Source organism: Lytechinus variegatus, chromosome 16 (assembly GCF_018143015.1).
Source record: "Lytechinus variegatus isolate NC3 chromosome 16, Lvar_3.0, whole genome shotgun sequence".
Taxonomy (NCBI): domain Eukaryota; kingdom Metazoa; phylum Echinodermata; class Echinoidea; order Temnopleuroida; family Toxopneustidae; genus Lytechinus; species Lytechinus variegatus.
In genome coordinates this window covers 8,984,118-9,008,450 of record NC_054755.1, presented here as the reverse complement: position 1 = coordinate 9,008,450, position 24,333 = coordinate 8,984,118, and the positions used below count along the sequence as shown (strand labels likewise).

Below are 24,333 nucleotides of genomic sequence, written 5' to 3'. Positions count from 1 at the left end.
TACCATATGTTCAAAAAAGTTAATCACCCACACAAGGCTAAATGTGGAATGTGAAGTATGCAAGTCTGAACTGAAAATGGGATAGTTGCTAAGGTCAACAGGGGTCATGGGCATAAAGCCTGTACTGTTATCCAAATTCCAAATATGCATGTACATGTACATTATTAGTACTGCACATGTAGATGTAGGCCTACATGTACACATGTACATGTAGGTAAATTTCAAAGTGAAACTGAAAGCTTGGTGATTGTGCATTTCTTGAACCTGTATCAGGACCCTTGCAGTTTAATACACTATGCAAAGGCCTGGGGTGGTATTCTGAAAACGTTCTTATCTTTGTTGTTATCTTTTATCTTATCTCACTGAGATAAGAAGACGCTAAAATCATTGCAAATCGGTATTCTGAAAATCTTCTTAACGCGTTCTTATCTCTGTAAGGACTGCCCCCTTCTTATCTCCAACACGCCCATTTTTAAGATTTTACCAATCAAAATGCGCTTTATATTGGCAGTTTAACCTATAGAAGCGTTCCTTATGTGAAGAGAATATCATGGGCGCTGCGCGTTCACCGTTTCTGGCGCATTGTGCAAAATAGGCATTTTATACGCAATGACTGATTTTATTATTTCGAAACGTCCACTTGCAAAAAAAAAAGTAAGAAAAGTAAATAAAGAAGGTACGAATAAAGAACAAAATATGAAGAAAGAAAGTAAGTAGGTATGAAAGAAAGAAGACAGAAAAGGGTCAGAATGAAGCAGAAAAAAAAAGATGAAAGGGACAAAGTAGAAAATAATGAAAAAATAAAGATTAAACGAAAGAAAGCAAGCAAAAAGAATTCAAAAATAAAAAAGAAAAAAATAGAATGAATAAAAGAAGGAAAAGGAAGAAAAAAATAGAACAATTATCCATGATAAAGTGAAGGAACAAAAATGAAGAAAAAAAAGAAATTGGTCAATTCCAGCCAAATGTTGCATTTTTCCATTTTCAAAAATTTCTTTTCGGAGCAATTTTGTTTATACTGTTTATAAGTATACAGTTTAAGGTTTACAAAAACACACTTATATTTACTATACCCTCATTCATTCATAAAATACGCAATGTACACTCTGTTGCATTGTGGTACTAAGATTTCATAGAAAATGTACAACTTTCACCCATCCTTGGCTCCTGGCAAGCAAAGGGTGCTGATGAAAAATCCCACTGTCCATGTGACCTCCAAGCAATAATTTACCATTAGCTGTATTGTTTTACACGCTGCAGTGAAACTATGAGGCACAAAATACATTTCAAGGTGTGTATGTTTGATGTCCCATAAGTCACAGTTTTGAGCATTAAGTTTCCCTCATATGCTGCCATAGACTCCTGGAGACAAGTATTGGACTTTTTTATCTACCATAGTACATGCTTGCTTCAACAAATCAAGCTGCATCTGTATTGGACTTGAAATAGCTATACTGGGGGGACATACATTTCAGTCCCATAAGTCACATGTCCCATAAGTCACATATACAGTTTGTAAACCATGCCACCTTAAAGCTGTCCATGACAGCAAAGAGAGAGACAAGAATGCTTAAAAGCTGGAGAACAGTATGCTGACTGTCAGAAAAAACAGTCTGAATATCAAAGGCAGTGCATTGAACAACAAAAAATAAGTTTGCATTGTGTGCCCAGTCCAGAAAGAAGGAGAAAACTGAATATGATCGCTAAAATGCAAAGCTGAGTGCAGGTGAATTGGGTTTGTTTCACCCTAGCTTTTAGTCATTTTTTAGGTCCAGATCATTCTCTTGGTTTTCTTGTCCCCTTAGAGTGTGCATCAACTGTTTTACATATGATGTGAACTTGGTATATACACGTAGTTCCATGGAAACTATTAAAACCTATGTCAATGTCCCATCAGTCACGAATTTTGTAGTTGAGCGACCCTCTGGATCCTGTCAAAATAAGAGCACCAGTCCTCAGATGCATTTAAGGCTACCATGAGCAGAGCTATTAAAGCCCCTGTAAATGCCAAAAAATTGTTCAGAAGCTTGCAATCAAGTTTTCTCAGAATCATTCCTGCCGCCTGCCAATAGAAAGGAACATGCGCATTTAAAGAGGACCAAAGGGTGGTGTCATAATGTCATGAACATCGAATCGCCGGTTCTAAACCTAGTCGCAGCTGCATGATCGTCTTACACATTTGTATTTGCAAAAATAATGATTTGTGTTGTCCTTGGTTGTTACCATCATTCTGATAGTCGTAAAAGGGCACTGGTTCATAAAGCTTTTCGTAACTTAAGAGCAACTTTAAGAATGACCGATGATCCTTGTGGTAAATGTCATCATACATTGGCAATGTTTTAGCATATAAGAAAGGATCACTAGTCATTCTGAAAAGTTGCTCCTAACTTACAACAGCTTTATGAAATGGCCCCAGGTTATTTTGTTTAGAACCAGGCCGCCATTACACCATGACAACTAACATCACTTTGGTACTCTACAAATGATGATGTCCTTACAGGCATTCAGAATTTCTATGAAAGAGATGACATATCAACCCAAGCAGCTGGCAAAAAAAGAAGTTGTGATAGGGTGCATCCCCATGGTATATTATTTAACCAACATTTTTTGTATTGCCTGAAGTGTATAGTTAATGAATCTTGATGTTCCCTTTGTCAAATCGTGTCCCATGGGGTTCCAAATTGGCAATTTTGGCAGCCATCTTGGATTTTTCATGAAAATCAATTATTTTCATATTTTTTGCACAGACAATGGTATAATCTTCTATGTAAATGAATACACTTTTTACTATACAAGTATACATGTACATGCAGTTTAGATAGTAGAAAGCGATTGCAACTGTTTTCTAGACAGTCCAGTTAATGAATTTTTTAAAAAGAATTTATGCCAAAATTTTAATATTTTTTGTCAAAAATTTGCCTGTGCACTGATATCCATCTGTTTTATCATAAACATCAACAGCTAATGAAAAATATGAGCATTTGACACAAAAGAGAGTATATTAACAAGAATATTGATTTACTTCATGGCAGCATTAATGTCTTAATTTGCTTACATACAATACACTGAAAAGGTCATTTTCTTACCATACTGTATGAGACAGATAGAGAAAAGCAACATTTATTTGTCCTATCTGTAACAAATATGTCATATCATTATGTCCCATCAGTCACAATTGAAAGTGTGTACATTCTTTCTAATTGTTCATTTTTCATCTGTTTGCTAAATATTTATGATTGTAATTGTTTATTGATTATTTTCTACTTATTTGATTACAGTTCTTAAAACTTGATGACAAGTTAGGAAGCTTTTTTTTGGTTAATGTTCCCTTTATATAAATGAACTGCATGAAAAGATGTTTCTGCCCTTTGTTGAATTTATTTCTGACACAATGGCATGAATTATTAAGGGTGTCATCTTATTAGGAAATATTTATTCATGCTGAAATTAAGTTTGACTTAAAAAGTCATCGCGAGGAAATGTTAATTCCATGAAATGAGATAGGGTCCCATCAGTCACAGTCACTTGTCCCATAAGTCACACACGATTGCACACAACTACTGAAACAAATGAAATGAATCAAGTCCAATTCAAGTACTGTTAGTGAGTCCTATCACTAGTTAATCTCCAAGCCCAAATCTAAAAACATTGTCATAAAACTGAGATAGATATGGCACTTTGAACAAAAGAGCCCAATTTGTGTGGTCCATCAATGTCCCATAAGTCACAATGACATTTCTGAATATCTAGCACCCTATGCAACCAAGCTGAAAGCATACATTTTTGTATATAGTAAGTTTAAGTATTCTTCTTTCAGTTTAATAAAGTAAATCCATGTTTGTGCAGCTACTATTTCAGATATGCACCTCAGTTATGTGGAAAAAAGTATCAAATGTCCCATAAGTCACAATGGAATTGACCAATTAACTAAAAGGAATACACACAAAATAGAAAAAGGTCAAACTAATATAAGATAAAATAAATTAACAAGGAACCGAAAAAGAAAAAAAGTCTAAAAAAAAACGAAAGAAAGTTAGAAAGAAATAAAAAGAAAGAGAAAAAAGGGAATAAAAATGTAAAAAGTGAAGGAAGAGAGAAAAAAAAGAAAATTAAACAAAGAAATAAAGATGAGAGAAAAAATGGAAGGAAATTTGACGCAAATATGAAGACTACAAAAAGATAAAGAAAGAAAGGTAAATTCATAGAAATAAGAAATAAGGAAAGAAAAAAAAAAGAAAGAAGGGAAAATAAAAAGTTGGGAAAAAAAATCAATGGAAAGAATAAAGAAAAAGTTAAAGACAGAGAGAAGAAAGAAAGTAAAGAAAAAGAGTAAATAAAGAACAAACGAAAAAAGAATGAGCAAAATAAAGAAAAAAAAGAAAGTAAAAAAAGACACATAAGTGTCAGAAAGCAGAAATAAAAAAATAAGAAAAATTAAGAATTATTAAATGGAAGGACGAAAAAGGGGGGGGAATAAAAATGAATGATTAAAAAAGGAAAAGCATGTATAAAAACGAAAGAATGGAAGAAAAATAAGGAAGAAAAATAAAGATTACTTGTAAACAAGTGAAGGAAGAAAGAAAGAAAAAAGAAAAAGAAAGAAAAGGAAGAGAAACGGGGGGAAAGCAGAAAAAAGACTCAGTAAAGAAAAAAAAGAAAGGGATAAAACGAAAAGGGAAAATAAAAAAGGAAGAAAGATGAAGTATAAATGAAACAAAGCAAAAGAAAAAAAAAGAAATTAAAAGATTCAAACAGAACAAAAGTAAAGATATAAATGAAGAATGAAAGAAAAGAAGAAAGACAGACAGATAGGTAGAAAGACAGACAGATAGAAAGGAAGAAAGACAGACAGATAGAAAGGAATAAAAAATGGAAAAGAAAGAAGGGATAGAAAAAAGAGACGGGCAAAATAAAGGGTGAATGAAATAAATGGTGGGAGGAATACTTGTGGGTACTTGTTACTACTAGAGGCCATCGATTTTGAGCAAGAAAAAACGCGGACATCGTGAGATGTGATAACCCTCTAGCTATCTTAAATATTATCTTAAATATCGTGAAAGATAAGAAAGAAAAAAGATAAGAACGTTTTCAGAATACCACTTATCTACATTCTGTTCTTATCTTTTAGCGCGCTTTGGTATTATATGCGCGAGTTGTAAATTTACGCGCTCAGCATTGGGTGGAGAGCAAGATAAGAACAAAAGATAAGAAAAAGATAAGAACGTTTTCAGAATACCAATTTAAGAAAGTGACGTAGATAAGAACAAAATTAAGATAAGAACGTTTTCAGAATACCGCCCCAGGTCTCACCGCCTGAGCGTTGTTGGAGTGGTCGTGGAGCAGTAGGGAGAGAGGGTCGAATTTCGCTCACAAAATTGGGGAAAAAATCGAAAACAAAATAAAAACAATCGAAATCGAAAATGGTGAATGGGAGCGAGCGGTGATGACTTTTTTCTCTCCGCTCCACGACCGCTCCAACAACACGCTATATGGGCGGTGTGACCAGGCCTGAAACCTCCGTACAATGTTACATGAAATCAATGATGTCTAGTCAGTTTTCCATAGACAAAATGCTGCCACTTTTAATAAACAGCCAAATAAACATTAGTATGAAAAGCGCTGGTATCAAATACAAATCATAAAATCATCCATGATTTGTACATATACATGTATGTATGCACCCCTGCTATTTCAGCAGGAGATTGAGAACTAAATCTGACGTACATGTACGTGTGGGTCGTAAGACTACATGTAGTGTACATTATCAAGTTGGCACTCAAAATTAACGGTATTCATTCTATGATATCTTGTCCTAACATAACCTGACATACCGTACTTCATTTTCACTTTAAAAGTAACAGTACTTCAGTCTCATTGTTACATGTAGGCCTACATGTCACCTACATGTATATGTACATGTACATGTTTTAGGCCAGTAGTGTCTTGAACAGTCCAGTCTAAAAATGCAATAATATACACACGTTTATAGCTCATATTGCATTTCAACATTGTCCTGTATGGCAGGGGGTCCTAAAGCTGCGCGGGTCCTAAAGCTACGCACCACTCATCGCGCATGCAGTTTTTAATGGCAAATGCGCACTTTGTGTGGAATTGTGACTGCAGAGTGACGAACGATTCCTATTCAATTTTTTCTACAGAGGCTGCAGTAAATCTCTAAATGCAGAGAACACCCCCAACTGTTTTGAATTTTTGAGCTATATTCTCTTTAATTTCATATTATCCTATAATAGTATGAACATATTTTAGAAATTGAGGCACAGGAAATTCTATTATTCTGCATGATAAATCGAGTGCGTAGCTTTACATGTACACTGTAGGACCCCTTCTAACATCGGGCGGCGAATTCAAGAAGTGTTCGGAAAACACGGCGGGATTTTCGTATTAGTGAGTTTTGTGATATTTTGTCTTGCTTAATGATCTTTAGAATATTTGCCACAAGTTAGCGACAGATAATTTGTTCAAATATTAAAATTGGCATCGTTTCTATCGTTTGTAAACAAAGTGCGTAGCTTTAGGTCCCCCCATCATACAGTACATGCCAGAATCAGTATGCAAGGTGCATATAATATACATTTGTATTGGTACGCACATAAAGCCCACAATAAATTCCTCCAACACATACTTTGCAAACTACAGTGTACTTGGCCTGCTGTACTGACAAAAGATTTCTAAATTGCACATCTATGGATAAGTACTTGAAGGAGAACACAAAAATGCCAAGTGAATTCTTCGTGGGAAATTGAATCAACATTTATCGAGATGTATGGTGAACTGGGGAGTGAGCAAGAGTGTGCGTACTGAGCGAGGGAGCCCTGCACATTGAAGCTCAATGAAACCAATCAGTGCTGAACGAGGAATCCAAATCTGTGTACAGTGTAACTTGTATCTTAATTCTGCTTGTCTATTTGTCAGCCCGCCGCAAGAAAACCATTTGATTGAAAAGGAGACGAAATCTTCAAATAATTGTCACTTTACGGTGCAGCGGGAGTCTAGAAGAATGGGATATTGACGAAAGGTGGAAGTTTCATGATATTTTGAATATATTTTTGGATACTTTGGTCTTCAAATACATGTACTTAAAAATATGTCCCTAAATCAAGGTGTGTTTTTTTCTCATAAAATAAAAATTCAGCCCAATATTGGGGTAACAGATACCCCTAGTTAAAGACAATGAATCAACTCCAAACACCCTTTTCCCTCAATTTCAGTCTCACATATGGTGTACAGTGCCCTCGTGTACATTTTATTTTACTCACTCTATAACACCTCAAAACATACATAGTGAATCACGTCTAAAGTTCTTAAACCTAAAAAAGGAACCCTTGTCAAAATGTTTTTGCTGGTCATGCCTGTTAACACCAATAATTAAACTGCTCACCCTCCCCTTATGCATTTAGTATTAATATGTATTTCTTTAGCAATGCTGAATAGGATAATTACATGTAGTTTAAATACATGTATATATAGTTCAAAATTTAACTTAATTATAGAATCCTATAATTTCAGATACTGAAGCACTGCAGTTGTAAGTTTTATCTACTAGAAGTTTCATGGTTATCCATTATTAAAGAATCATTTTCCTTTTACCTGTACATAATACCTCAGTCACATTTGCTCTACGGTGGCCGTACGGCGAGTCGAAATTCATTTTTATTCAAACCACCTGCACATGTACACGTTGGTATTACCATGGTCCAACTAGAGATACATGTAGGTCCATGGTATTACAAAACTTGTGAGCAACTGTGAATGAGGTATATAACTTTCAATAGATTTTTTTTGTCTGTTCAAGGAATGCAGCTCACCTTTGGAGATTCACACCCCCACCACCATACATCAAACAGGCTTTATGGTGACAGACTGACAGAGTGCCTAGGTAGTCTATAGCCGCAGACTCTGCAAAAATATGTGCATCCGTTACTATTAGTCCTGTTTCATAAAAACTTGTGAATTACATGTTTAAGTGCTTTTCCTTTTAAGTTTGCTATTATATCAAATCAAATTTGTTTTTCTTGTGTGATGGTTTTATGCAATTACAGTACAGGCCAAGGACTGTTTAGTAAACAACAGACAGTAGCGCTATCAGACCAACTATTTTTTATTACAATACGAACTGTAGATCGTCATAGAAGATATGGAGGTCCATTACATGCAAGCAAAGGGTAAAGGAGGCGACAATACATGTGCTTTGTACATGTATGATGTATGTAAGGATCATTCTAGCTTTTATTCCACGGACATAAAATATTCATCAAAAACATTGTACAAATGAAGTGTTGCCTTGTCCTGGATATGATATCATACTTTGCAGTCCTGATATTACATTGTAGATGGTGTATAGTCAAGTACTGTGTAGGGGGGGGGAAACAAATATATTGCTGTACACATGCGTGACCAAATTATTTCCAAACACCCCCTAAACAAGTTTTTCTGTGTATGCAAAATAACCCCCTGAACAAGTTTTTTTTTGCGGGCTTAATTTAATAAACATTTTGGCCCCTAAAAAAGTTGTCATCAGAATATTACCCCAGGGAAAAAACATACCCTTAACATGTTTGGCTAGTCTTAAAAAAAAGCTGTGGAAAAAAACATACCTTACATGTATACGTTTGACCCCATGACTGACCATTGATCAGTCTTTCAAAACCACCCTTAAAAAAAAACCAGTGTTTTGGATACCCTTAAGACAAGTGCACGCGTTGCCCGCATCAAAACTGAAAAAAAAACACCCCTTCAACTGCGTTTTTTTGGTCAAGCATGTGTACAGCAATATATTTGACTGCCCCCCCCCCCCCGTTTGTACACACTACACAATGCCTTTGTGTGTCCTACACCATCTTGTTTACTGACTAGTGTAAGACAAGGGTCTGTGCATTCAGAGTTCAGACTACACTTGACAAGCCCACCTTCACCTGTCTTGGTAATGTTGGCAATGATTACACATCAGATGAAGTGATAGACTTCCTAATTTCAGGAGGCATGCCATTTTCTGCAGCTGATCCGACCCATAAATCTTGCAAAGGATGCTCTGTACACTGACTGTGCTATGGGTGTGAAGAACTGGATACAACCACGAACCCAACATTTATAAGCAGCATCCTAATTTGACTTTGGTGTAGAAAGTCAATGAGAAAGATGGATATTTCTTGCCCAAATGACTGTGAAATTCTGCCAACCCCAGATCAGATGTGGCACAACAAGCCATGCAATGCTAAGGCAACATTTTATACATTGTAAGTCAAGCGACAACAATTGCGGTCATGCTAGGGTCATCATACAGCCAAAAGTGTGATGGTATGATGACCCTGGCAAACAAAACGTTTTCTTTTCAGAAATCGCAAATACAAATCACTCGCAAGAAGTTGAAAAGTTAGAAAAATCAATTTCTTTTGTTTTTATGCATTTGGCCTATCAACAAATTGTAATCTACATGTTATGTAAAACAAGCTCAGAATAACATCACAGACTTTCGGTCAAAGTTATCTGAACAAAAAAAGGGTAATTTTTTAAGTTTATTCACCTTGTATTCAGCACTTCAACAATTTTGATTTACAGATTAGCCATTAACAGTAGGCCCACATCATTACGCACTACATACATGTAGAATATCAATGCAATATTTGGTAGCAGTCCTCCCAGTGCATCAGTTGGCGGCCAGGGAAAGGTAAAGCAAACTTAATCTAGTCTGCTGTGCAAACCCTTTACTCGAGTTAAGGGTATGAATTTCAGCCTACTCATGCCTTTTGCACTGAAGGCCCTCTGAATTGCAACAAGTTTTGTGCAAGTCTTTGCATGGAGACACATTTGTTGATCAAAGTTTCAATCAGGGTCTGTGCCTGCAGACTAAATTTTATCACTGTAACCGGATGGTTCCTTCACCCAAACAAATTATTATAAAACGAAATGAAAAATAAGTATAACCTGAAAATTTCAACAAAATCTGACACTAATAAAGTAAAGGAAGTTATGACAATATCATATTCTGCCTTCTTTTGATACAAATATATAAGAGACTTGATCAATATTAATAAAATTCAAATACATGTATGAAATTCCTGGTACATTAGATTTTCATCAAATTAATTTTGTTTACGATACAGTACTACAATACATGTTTAAAGTGGTTTTATTTCTCACAGAAAATGAAAATTGAATATCACGACTTATTGCCTTTATCAAACCAGAGTCCTCTTTGACTTTTTCTCATCAACCATAAACGACAGTATTGGGTTTTGATATCCTTTATTTTGCATACTGACAAGAATTATTCATAAATTGCCTACATGTATGTATGTACATTTATGTTCTGCGAAAGATATACTGACAAAATTTCATTTAAAAACTTCAATTCAAATGTGAATTTTTAAATCAAATTCTCTGAGTTTTGCTCTTGTCTGATTTTATATAGCTCAAATCAACTTGACGTTGCACTTCTCTCATCCTACTTCTTAAGATGTGTGTTCATTGTACATGGGCCTACTGAGCTTAGTAATACGATTCTTGCACATGTACCTTAATACTCAAAACCTTTCTCTAGTCTACTGTAGCCCTCCTACTTCTTCCACTCATATAGCCCACAGATAATCAATTGATACCTGTGTTATGTAGACAGATACAGAGTTACACGACTACCAGTCAGCTACATGTATTTTTTAAACTCACTATTAGTATTACCAGTACCTGTAAAACCAGACAATAGATCCAGTGGACCAAATCTATTGTTTTCTGGTTTTACTTTAAGTGACTTGAGTTTAAAGATAGCTGACTGGTAGAGTACCCGGTAGGTAACACTACAAATTAGAAAAGCAACAAGTTTGCAAGGATAACCCAACTGGCAGTGGCTGTAAAAAAAATTGTAGGTCAACCTGTTTAAGTTTAGGCCTCATTGGTACAAGAATTAATGTTTGATTTGTTGACTTATAAGTATTATTTGTCTTACATGTATTAAAAATCTAAAATACATCTGTATCTCAAACTCAACTGTTAAAAATGTTATCATACTGTCACTGATCTGGTAGCCAACGTGGTTCAGCGGAACAACCAACTACAGAGACTGAATTTTTTGGTATAGAATTGAACTCTACTGAACAATACGCTATGCCTTTCAGAAAATGATTTCATATGCTTAGAACATGTACATGTAACATTAGGCCTATTGTTCCAAAGAAAATTTCAAAAGAAAGATAAAATGAAAAAAAATCATGTGTTTCATACATGCAGTAATGTAATTGTAAATCATCTTTCTAATATCTTTGTTTTCTTAACATTCAAAGTTAACTTAAACAGTTATAGTCAAACTAAATGAACCCCCCCCCCACAAAAAAAAAAGTAATGTCATAAAATTACACAAGTCGGTGTTTTAAAAGAAAAGAAAAGGAATATTAATTTCAAACTGGTACATTCACTAGAAAACTCAATGTTGAAGTTAAATGTTTTCACAACAGTAAGACTTGACTTTTCATTTAGGCAGCTCTGTATACAGCCACACGCGTGTGTCTTTACCATCCAGCCACACGCGTGTGGTTATATCCAGAACACCTATTTGTGGATACCGCCACACGCCGCCAGTAATAACAGTAAAACGCGTATGTAGGTCTGACCGTCTATATCACGATCAAAATAACCTCATTTCTTCATTAAATTCTTACATTCTAAACCACTCTGATTTCTTTAAATCGTTTCAATTTCATTCTCACCGTCTTCTTTCCTTGCTTTTCTTGTCGTTACAAAAGGCCGCCTGTTAAATAGCAAATTTCCACACTTTTTCTACTTGTGTCGATTCTCTACTGACTCTAGGCTATGTGCGTGTACGTGCGTACGTACGAAACTCGGGATTCGTGCATGCTTAACGCTTGGTACGAAAATTATTCGTACCAAACGTAAACGTAACCCAAACTGTATATGTCTACTGCGCTGCGCTAACGCTGTATGGGTCTGCCACCGTACCGTGAAGGAAGCCAGAATCGACACAAGTAGAAAAAGAGAATTTGCTGTTAAACAGACGACCGTTTGTAACAAGACAAGAAAAGCAAGGAGAGAAGACGGTGAGAATGAAATTGAAATGATCTAAGGATATCAAAGGGGTTTAGAATGTAAGAATTTAATGAAGAAATGAGGTTATTTTGATCGTGATATAGACGGTCAGACCTACACACGTGTTTTACTGTTATTACTGGCGGCGTGTGGCGGTATCCACAGATAGGTGTTCTGGATATAACCACACGCGTGTGGCTGGATGGTAAAGACACACGCGTGTGGCTGTATACACTGCCTTTCATTTAAGGCTAAGCTCTCTTCTCAGCTCAGCTCAGTTAGTAACTCACTTCATCAAATCAACGACAGTCGACAGATGATCAAAAAATGAAAAATAAAAAATGAAAAAATACCAACCTTGCTTTCGAACAGGCATATTCACTGGAAAATCCACCGTTGATGAGAAGAAATTTCACAAAAGTGAAAGAAAATCCAAAATTAATCCACAAATTCAGGCCAGATAGATGCTATGCTAACTGAGCTGTGGCTTGTAACAGTTTGCCAGTATTGATGTTCAACGAACTCTGATGAGATTTCCTGCCGAGTCCAGCGGGGTTGAAACAGTGACGACTGCCTACGCCTTTCGTGGGAGTGGCTTCACTTTCATGGGGATGATAGTCCGCCTTTAATATCCAGAAAATCAGCGTTAAAATCCAGAATATGGAAAGATATCCGTGCACATACGACAGCAGAATGTAATGGTGATAAATGAAATAGATTAAATAACAAAACTTTCACAAAAACTGCCGAGGCAATCGCTTGTTGTTATTTACACTCAGAACGTGAAATTGCTCAAATGACAATATGGCGACCTTGTAATTGAGCGATCACGTGACTCCCTTGACCTGGGGGAATTTCTGTATATTTTTGCTCTGTTCCTCCAGTAAGGAAACCAGTTTATAAATTCTGTTGAAGGTACTTGGTAAGTTATCGTTAATCCAATCAGAGTAAATACATAATTCACATTTGAATCCTGTATAAACCTTCGAATTTTTCCAGTTTTTACTGGCTGTGCATGCATTGCAGTCCCACGCATACAAAATTGTGTATTGTCGGGTAAGAGAAACTTAAGTTTTTTTTTAATTTCTAAAAAAGTATTAGAATAAGCTCTAGATCTACACTCAGGCTTAGATCTATTTTTATTAAATTGTATGTTTTAATTTAATGATTATCATTTGAAAGTAATAATCAATGTAACAGACCGCTGGCAGCCGTCTGTTTTGAGGAGTTTTTTTTTTTAATATTTCTCGTACTAGGCCTAGGGCCTAGTCGTACACAGACGGCTCGCTATCGTGCAGCCACCATTAGGGGACTTACAATGCAAAATCCCCCCATCGGGGCTCTCCAATTTTTGTCTTTAATGAATCAAACTTTTGAAAATTAACATGACCGAAATGCAAATTAATATTCCCTCTTTCTTGGCATTAATTGCCAAAAAACTGGAAAAAAATCAAGTTAAAAGGAACAAAAACAGAACAGTGACTTACCTCGGCTGTCATGCAACTTCACTTCCATGTTTTATCTGAACTTAGTACATAAACATGTGGCCATTGAGTCCCCTGTACAGATCGCGCTAGAACTTCGGTCTCTGTATTTGGTGAGTGAAGCCAACGGAGTTCAGCTGAACAACCAACATAACAGAGACCGAAGCTTTTGGTCTATAATCAGTGTTACTAATCAAGTTAAAACATCTTTTCTTGACCCTGCTCTCAGTCAAGTTTCATTTTATTGTGCTGATTATCGAACCGGGCGGGTTATTGAAGTCCAAAAAGACTGTCTTTCATGTTTCAATTCTACAAAAAATTATATGTGTTATCAATGAAGTAAGGAGACTTTTGGAGACTTTAGGAGACTTGGACGTACCAGCAGTGTATCAGATATGCGAAAGCAACTCCACTGGGCTACTCTTCAGGAAAGAAGGGCACAACAGCGAGCTAGCATGGTCTACTGCATCATCAACAAGCTTATTGACATCCCGGATGACCACTTTATTCCATCAACTGGACCATGTACACGTGGAAATCCTGATAAGTTCCAAATTCCATATGCCAGAACACAAATATATCAAAGGACATTCTTTCCTGATGCTATCAGAATATGGAACTCACTCCCAGCAAAGATAGTTCACAGCACCTCCCTCGCGTCTTTCAAGCAGGAGGTGCAGCAAAGGAGGCTTCGTTAAGGCCTCTTCTGTTTTTAGCCGCACATAGTTTTGTAGAGATTTTTACTCGCACTATTCATATGGGCACTTGACAAGCACAAGTACGATAATATGCCAACGGCAGTCTGTACTTTACAGGAAGAAGAAGTAGCAATGAATTTTAAAAATTCACATATCGCATTGATTTTATCATCAATAATCCAGTCATTGGTCACTAAAAAAAAAACACCTGAAAAGATGATGAATATCCATATGATTTCCTCCATCCCCTTCTTCTTCTCCATCTCTTCTCAAGCTTCACAAGTTTATCCTCCTTCTTGGACAGTCCCAACCTATGCACGTTACATCTAATAAACTATTCGTCCAAGAGCAGGATGTTCACCCTACGTACATGTATTGCACCTGCCGATCCCAGCAAAAATCTTTAGGCTAAGTCAATCTTGACGTTTAGTTGCCATAATAACCGATATAAGTATTGTGGGCATTAGCAGAAAGACGCGACAAAGACCAGGTACATGATTTAGGCCTACGTATGTGTGAGACTTTCTATGATTTGGCATGAGATCACAGCCATTGTTAACAAAATGTATGGGGATAGGAGGGAGTCTCGCACATTTTGTCTGAGACTTGGCATGTCTGTCTTTCTTTTCTCCCTCTTCTCCCACTTTGGTTCCTTCAGTTCTCTCCCTTCTTTTATTTAGTGTGATGGATGAAATTGGCCATCATGAAGATCTTTTTTTAAACTTTGATTTCTACCAGCTTCCACAACTTTTTAATCTTCTGTTATTTTTACTCCAAACTACGTTTCACATTTCATCACCTTTTCTTCCTTTCCTTTGTTATTTGCATTGTATAATTCAGGGTCGAAGACTAGCCTGTTATCGCTATGACAACCATTCCCCAGCAGCAGAAGGAATCTCAGGAGGTCATCTCTGTGACGGCAGCACTGAAGGAACAGTATGATGCCATCAGGGCGCTGGGAAGTCAGAAAGCGTAAGTTCTTGGGGATCATTGATGGGTCCAAAATTTTGGAAATGATGGGGGCACAGAAAGTGGGTCAATTTGTACGGAATTTTTAAAAAAGAACAAAACTGGTGAGTGAATGAGACAACATTTTCGGAGTCACAAGAATATGATTTTTTAAAAGGCTTGTTTGTGGTGACTTTAACCAAGTTCATAGAACCATTGATTTGGTTGGATGGTTTATTCTTTAGCAAGAAAATGCCACAGTTATAACAGCCAAACTGACTTCAAACTGACCACATCTACATGTATTACGTTATTTCCAGTGACGTAACCGCAATTACTTTGGAGTTGGCTTCGTTGGTGTGAATTTATCATATGGAAGTGAATGCTCCAAAAGTTAAAACTATAGCAGGGTCCTGGTTGGGTCAAGCTATTGTTGTTTTTTTAGATACTCTCATGTTCCAGTGTTGAAAAATAACTCATCTTTTACAACGTGTAACTTCATAAGTAATTTGTTGAATAGTTTGAGTTAGCATTGATGATTCTTTATGTTGCAAAAGTGATGCCTGCCAACTTTGTCTACCCCTGGGAGCAAACTTTGGAACAGCACTTTATCACCAGTCACATGAATGACATGATTAATTCCCATTGCTTAGAACACAATTTGTCAACAATCGATTGTGGGCTTTAAGGGCCTTTATAATACCCTTAATTTCATATAGGGAGTGCCCTTTTGGCATGATTCTTTTTGGTGACCTTTTACATTCTCCACTTTCCTCTTCAGATGGCCATTCTTGACCGGCAACCCTCTAGTGGCCTTCAACACTGGTCTTGTTGGCCTGGTGTCCAACTCCTTCTTCCGTCGGATGCTGATGGTCCGACGTGGTCTCTTCCTCTCCAGCTTGCCCATGGCCGCCATACCGGGCATCACCATGACACTCGTCTACCCTATGGTCATCAGTACCCCGATACTGGTAGGGGACATACAGTGCCCTCTCTGTGCTTCGCTACGGGCAGGAGCCTTGGGGCTGACATTGGGTAAATCTCTAGGAAACACTTGCTAAAGACATTTGGTGCATTGCATGTTCCAATCAATGGCATATGATGCTAAGAGCTTGGGACCCTCATAATGAAAGCATCCTTTAAAGTTTCAAACTTTAAAGGATGCTTCTCACTGGGAAACAATTGGTTGTGGCTGTTGTGGTGGTTTGATTTGCCAATTTTTCTGATGAGTTTTGCAAACACTGGCAAAAGTTTGTTTGCAACATCCAAAGGTATGCATGTGCAAACTGTTTCAAAGTGGACATAACTTTATGCATTTGATGCACTTTTCTCAGTGGGTCGATTTCATCAAGGACCCATGTTCTCATGTCGTTGCTAGCATTGCTGAGTAAAAAAGGAACATCAACAATACTGTCTTATTACCGTTTGCAAATTAAAAGCTTGAAAAAAAATTAACACTTGCACCTGTTAAATGTGGAAAAGTAGATTCCCAAGAGTTGAACATATTCAAAATTTCTTTGCGACAGCAAAACTAATTACCAACTTTTACAAACCTTTCAAAACCTTTTATGAATGCTAGCAAAATACAAAGATGAGCTATTTTCACAAATGATTGCCATGCAGCAAAATACCACCTTAATGGTTAATTCATTTTTTTTTGTTTTCTATTTCCAAACCAGGTTCTGTATTCCCTTTTCTCCTATCCATCCCCCTCAACTCGGCTCTCGCCATCAGTTACGGTACCATGGAAGTCCCCTTGTTCTCCAAGAAGACCAGCTTCAGTGAGGCCCTCAAGTTCTGGCAGAGGAAGATGCGCTACTTCAAAGGCCAGTTCATCAGCATAGCCATCTTCCAGACTCTGATGTTTGCGTTCGTGGCCGACAGGCAGTTCACGTTGGCGCACACAGAACTGGATGTGCAGTTTGTGAAGGCGTCAAGGTGATAAAGGCCTCTTCTTACCGAAGTTCTTACCGTATCTACAAATTCTGGAAGATCATCTTGGTAGAGATTGTGTTTTGGGAGCTACCTGTGTGTGAACTGCCTGATGACAAAAGCACTTGTTTCCAAGATGACTTGAATAAGGACCAGTGAATTTGACCAATCACTGAAAATTTACTTGCCCAACAGTGATTTTTGCTGGTCTCCGACCGACGGACTGGTGTCGATTGCCAGTGTCTATCTTGCATGATAGGTTTGGGCAATCCATTGATCACTGTCTTTAATGTATTGTGCACTTTTAGTACAAAGTTTGTAGATTTTTCTTTCCAGGTGAAAACTACTTGGTTTAAAATACTTTTCAATACCTGTTTGGTCCAGTCCCATTTCTTCTCAAGTCATCTTGTTTGATAACTATTTGGTCCATTTACAATATTGTTGAATTTCCACATGCTACATGAATGACCATTTCGTACAAAACCCATTCGGTCTATCAGAATTCACTACATATCTGGTTTTAAGATGAACAAGAAAGGGTTTTAGTGTTTGCTAGGGCAAGTTATAAGTAAATTACAATTAGACCACATTGATTATTATATATATATATATAGTAACAAAATATGCTGAAGATAAAAGGTAATGCTTTCAATGCCAATATAGTTTTTATTTACTCAAATTTTCGACGGACCTCCATCTTCTTCAGGAGAACCTTTTATCTTCAGCATATTTTGTTACTATTAGAGAAGCCAATACGTGAAACTTTAAGATATATATATATGTATATATATATATATATATACATACATACATACATACATACATATATAAATATATTGGATTTTATTACAATAAAAACTATCAAAGTACAATCACAAGCAGTCAAAGACTGAAATGAGTGAATGTTTACATGTACAAATAGAAACATAACAAAATATAAAGTAAATCAATATTAAATACAATACAAATTTATACAGATGAATTCAAATGAAATGTATCATAAGTAAATACCAAAGGCCATAACATAATTACTACAAAGTGTCACTAATGAAGAATAGGGGGAATGAAGGATTAAGAAGAAAGAGGAGAGGAAAAAGATAAGAAAAGGGAAAGAAATAGGGATAAGACAAAAGAGAAGGGAAAGCAAGAGGTGGAAATTGGAAAGAGAATAAGAGGCAACCTTAAGAATAAAAAACACATTATACAATACAAGACATTTAACAATGGTCACTAAGATGTAAATGAAGTAGTAATTGAATCGAATTATTAGACTTTAAAAAGAAATGACAAGTTTGTATTTGATTGAATGATGGTTATACCAAATTACAATGAGATCAAATTATTGACAGAATTTTTAGAAGATCTGAGAATATATAATAGAGCTGTACATGTAAAGGCGACCGCACTCCTTACGATTGGTCTGCGACCCGATTTCAGAATAAAATGTAGTAGAATTTGATGCTAACATTGAGACTTGGAATATCTTACTGTGTAATGTTCTAAATCATGGTACGAATACCTATGTTCAAATCTGTGACTATGCTATCATCTTTCGTAGAATAAAAGCAAATTTAATAGAGTCGTAATGACGTCATAACAGTTGTAAGGTTGGCTACGATTTGAAACTAATTTGGCCTTTACTCCGAAATAAAGGCTTGCAATTTTTCAAAATGGTTATATAATGTATTCTTTCAATTAATTTAAACCTCAAATAAAATGATATGTTCCATTCACATTTTTCAGAAAATGAGCAAAATGCGATTTGTTCCAAAATCGGATCGCGAACATTCGTAAGGTGTGCGGTGGCCTTAAGTTATGCATGATGACTAGAACATGTTCTGGGGTGCTAAATTAGATTCACAATCATATAACGGTAAAATCCAATCATTGTAGATTAAGAAATACTTGGTGTTCACAACCATTTTAACTTAAATTTTATTATTTGTCAAAAGATGATTAATATAGGAAATTCAGTCCCATTATTCCTGAAATAGCAGGGAGAAATCACGGTGTCTCATTTAGCACAATAACATGTTCCAGTCCCTTGCAAAGCCATTCATAACTTGTAGGAACTGCTTTGTGAGACACCCTCTTAGAACTATACCATCTAGTTGGGTTATCATAAAGCTGTTCTCAAGTTGCAAGCGACTTTATAAAACTGGTGATCCTTTCTGTTGGTAAATGATACACTGCATATTTTCATTGGTGTTGTCTTAGTTTCTTAGAAGGGATCACCAGTCGTTCATAATGTCATTCGTTATTTACAAACAGCTTTATGAAACACCCAACGGGTGAAAAACGAATAGCTCTAAACCGTGTGACAGTCGCACGAGGGTGTTGCAAGGGTCTATAACAATTGATTGCAAAAATATGAATTACAAGTTAAGAATTATTCATCTTTATCATATCAGTTTAAATATGATATTGCAAGGAGCTGATCACCAAGCAGTAGCAAATAATGATTGATTTAGGATTGGATTAGGGACACAAATTTACCAACAATTGCAATTTTAAATTCGTAGATTGATTCCAACAGTATAATTAATTTCTTTTGCAAGAAAGAAACCTAAAATCAAACGCAAAATTGAAATGACTCAATTGCAAGATGTAATCAGGATTGAACTTGGGGTCTAAAATTTACCCGTTTCATGTATTGATTGCTATTTTGCCTTTAAGGAGCGAAGGGTTTTCTACCTTCTTGCATTTTGTTGGATTCACAATACGGTGCGCCAGCTATCGTTTGCTGTGGACAGGATGAAATTCGCAATGCATTATGGGAAAATGTAGACATCTGTTGCGCATGCATGCAATATGCTTCACTGGCTGACGCGGTTCAGTCGGTTTGCATAAAATTATGCTATTTACCAGGGTACAGGAGGTTGGGGAGAAATTTGCCTTATATGTATTTGCGAAATGTAGACTGTTTTCGGTGAATTCTTCCTCCGCTTTTGCCATATGGTTTTTATTTTTGAAGCATCACAGGCACATCGCACTGTGCGCTGCCTGAACGTGATGTCGACCCCGAAGTTAGAAATTGGCTTGTCGGCTGCAACCGATGGTGCACCGTCAATCCATCAAATTCCCTGTAAAGTCTAAATTTATTGTTGTATTGTAGAACACTACTACATATAGATATGATCTACATGTATATTTTGTATGTTTACAGCTCAAAGAGCAAACAATGTCTACAAATACTTTGTATTTGAAATATGACTATTAAATCATATTGAATCAATATGCTTCTGTTTAAGTTGGTTTAGTTTAGTATGAGTGTGTGGTTACCCCTCTTCCCCTCCTTTTTGGTACATTTTTTTGCATTAATTCTGAAGTCATTTATGTTTGTAAATCGAAATGGGGAGAAACTTATCACTAAATGCTGGGAGAAAATAGATCAAAGAAAAATAGTGTTCTGGATGTTCAAAATTTTGTTATCTAATCCGCAAGCGCCCCCCCCCCCCCTGTCATATGATATCAATTCCATTACATTTTTTTAGAAACAAAATTAAATTTATTCAACTTGTGCATCTGACACAAGTTAAGTCACCATGAATCATTAAGGAAAAAGAATATGTGGAAATTGTATAGCATTTGTTGATAATTTTGTTTTTAACTTATAAAAGCTAAATCAAGACTATCATAGAGAGAGAGAAAAGTAAAAGTTAGGTTAATATAAGAAGAGAACATGAGAAGAAAACCTAAGCAGTGTTTAAACTAATAGAAGTATTAAAGGAAATTGAAAGAAATTAAAGGAATGATGCAGTTAAAGAGATGACCCCGAAAAAAACATGATTTGGGCGAATAGTATTATTCTTCAGTCTCATGCCGGACAAGTCATTAAAAAAAAATCGTATTTTAAACGCAAGATGGCGCTATTCCAACTTTTGCGACGGAAACACTGAAATTTTCAGTTCAGTGGACGGAAACAACAATATGACAAGTAAGAAAGGACATTTGAATTCGAGCGAACATGGATTCTGACGAGAGCTGCTTTTCGTATAATTTTCTTTGATTCTTGCTATTATGGTGTAACATATATACAAAGGCTACATATATAGGCTGCAGGTAAATAGAAGCCGTATAACTTGTTGGCATCCAAATCTGATCGTAGAAGATGAAAAGGGTCAATATTATCTGTATAAAAATCAAGACACTCAACACCAAAGCGTCTCGGAGAGTCGGACACTACAGCATGATCTGTTCACATTTGCTATTTCGATATATAAACCGATATAGACCTATAGGGTGACGCGCATAAGTATGCATACCCTCTTAATTGTGCAATGCTGCCATCTCTCGGTAGATATAGGTCCAATCAGTCTGAAACTGCTGTCAATCACTTCTAAGATTGCAGCCTACGTGATGTGAAATTTCGAGGAAATTTCGAGAACTTTTTATGGATTTACAGCTGTTTCTTTTGGACTATAACTTTGAGGTTCTTCTTGGAGGATTGGAATTTTCAGTGTCAACCTGTTGGATCATCAAAATGGCAAGAAACAAGGGGATAAATGCAACTGTTTCAGAAAGAAAGAGGGTAATTCAACACAAATATTGAACAGAAGTAAAAGATTTGTTACATCCACCTGGGCTAAGAAGGAATGGCCTCATCTCTCAGACAGGAAACGGAAGGCCAAGAAGAGCAAATTGACTGCCCAAGCAAAGAGGTTTATCACTTCTTTTGTTAAAAACAAGTGGTGTCGAGGGTACCGTAAAGCTACAAAGGCCTTAAATTCAAGTGGCTTATTACCTGGTGGAGAAACTGTTTCAGCTAGGACTATTACAGATAAATACAATTGTATATTATCTCATCTAGGTGTACTTTGAAAAAATTATGAAGTTTTGTTGAAAAATATTGAATTTATGAACACTTTTTTCAGGTTAATGCCATGAGGTATGCATACTTATGTGCGCCACCCTATACATCTTGTATGAAAGCCGTAAGTATAAATTCATTCATAGCTTATTGATTTTCTGATTCAGACTAATCCGCAAAATGTGAACTCGATATGAATTAAGAGGTGGTCACTTTTGAGTGTTTTAAGCCAGCGTATGCCGCGACTGACGTATGGCAAGCCATTCCACTTATTATCCTATTTCTTGGCGTCGAAGATTCAATTCTTTACGCCAAGAGTTGCCATTCAGTGAGAACAAAGTCAAAGAATGAATTCTTGAAGTAAAGAATTCCATGACACCAAATCAAGGATTAAATAATTAATATCGAGAATTAAAATATTAAAACGGTTTGTCATACAAACGTTGGCGTACGTCCACGTATTACAGACCAATTAAAGCCCTATATAACCAAAATTTTATATTTCTATTGCTTAATCTGTGGCAAATGCCATTTAATCTGTCAAAAATTGTCATTAATAATCCGTTTTACAGCTCAAACAATTCATAAAATTTACATTTTGGCTTTGTATTAATTGATTACTGAATTTTATTTCTATTGTACTGGCTTTTAGTTAATTATTACCTTCTATTGAAAAAATTATGGCAGATATCAATCTATTCACAATGTCATTATCAATGCAGACTTCAACAGAAACAATCTATAATTGATTACATAATCATTTTCAATTTATCAAATTTTAATCGCTATCTATTTATATGATTCTTATATCTCGAATAAACAATTGTATCATTTTTTTAAATACTGGTCATCTGTCTGAGACTGTCTCGCAAATTGGTCTGTTTATATTAACTTCAAACATGTTCTAGGTTAAAAAACATTGTCAGTTAATTGTTGTAATACTTTATAAATTAATTGCCCTCCGTCATTTCACTTTCAAATTATTACTCATATTATTTACGATTTGGTACAATCTTACCTGGGGCCCGTTGCAGAAAGAGTTGCAATCAATCGCAACTCTAAAAATCAAGCGCAACTTGATTTTCAACCAATCAACAGCGCGCATTTGGGACTTGCGATTGATTTTTTGACTTGCGTTTAAACGCAACTCTTTCTGCAACGGGCCCCTGCTCTATTCCATGTATTATTGTGAATCTATTTTCCTTTGTTTTTATTTTATAAAATATACATCTAAATCTTTTGTAAACCCATGCATTTCAATCACTGGCGACCGTATGTGTATTGTTTTTTTTCAAATAAATAAACCATATAAAAATATATCATTTTGTTAGTAGCCCATCAAGAAAGGAAGTTGTTGTTCTGACGATTGCACTATTAATATCTAATTGATTTTTGTTTCGCAATGTCATCGAAAATATCCACTTCAACTACTCTTTATGGTGCTAATAGCTCACTCTAAAAATATTGATATATAGGCTTACCTCTTGAAACCGTTTAAGATTATAAAGACAGAATGAAGTTGTGTCTGCTGTGTGTCAATCTGCATTGATACATGCAATGATGGTCGTGTTTATGGATAAAAAGTAGTGTTCATTTTGGGCTTATCTGATAGGGAAAATGTGTATTAATCTTCTGATAATCAGAGATTTTGACAAGTTGACATGAATTACATAGAAATACAATAAAATTGAATGGTACAGTAGGCCTATTTAGACTATTGAAATTAAGATGAATTTTAAATTGCCAGTTCCCTCATATCAGGGGCCGCGGAAGCGGGGGGGGGGAGGCTTCAGCCCCCCACTTTTTCCAAAACCGTGTACAAAAACGTAAAAATGACCATAGGATTGTGATTTTTTGCATGATCAGCCCCCCCCCCCCCCCACTTGGAAAACCTTTCCACGGCCCGTGCATATTGTGCATGATGCAAAAAACCGTAAGAAAATAAAGGACTCATTTGCGTTACATGATTAAATAATATTTCGGTTAATCAAAACGGGAACTAAGAATGTCAAAGTAAGGAAAAATGTAATTTTTAAAATATTGAGAATTCTTATTTCAATCCAAACATGAATGACTTTTTCTTCTAAACATGGTGAGAAATTTGACCATACAATGCCTTGACTTTTCAAAAGTATTGGCATTGGAGTAGTACACAAGGACCATCTGTCAGGGATGTATCTTTTCCTCTGTCCTATTCTCGTACTTATCCAGGAAGTTCACCTTTTTGTTTTCACTATGTAACAGGGAGTGCCTCTTTCAAGAGCTTGTCCCAACAGTCAACTTTCCGTTTTTCGATGGCATTACACTCATGGTGTTATCGAACATTTCTACTTCATCATCCTAGCTATCATTACTAATAGATACTCATTATTCATTCTTAGGTAATCCCGACGGAAACCTAGCTGGT

At 36.1% G+C, this 24,333-nt stretch overlaps 1 protein-coding gene across 1 annotated transcript; it reads left to right on the top strand.

Annotated features, from left to right (window-relative positions):
• The first annotated feature begins 12,426 nt into the window (after positions 1 to 12,426).
• LOC121429624 (transmembrane protein 126A-like) lies at positions 12,427 to 17,409 on the top strand. The gene is made up of 4 exons (XM_041626754.1): positions 12,427 to 12,976; positions 15,077 to 15,208; positions 15,966 to 16,219; positions 16,864 to 17,409. The coding sequence occupies exons 2-4, from the start codon at positions 15,102 to 15,104 to the stop codon at positions 17,124 to 17,126; spliced, it is 624 nt and encodes a 207-aa protein (XP_041482688.1). The 5' UTR covers positions 12,427 to 12,976; positions 15,077 to 15,101; the 3' UTR covers positions 17,127 to 17,409.
• The last annotated feature ends 6,924 nt before the right edge of the window (positions 17,410 to 24,333 follow it).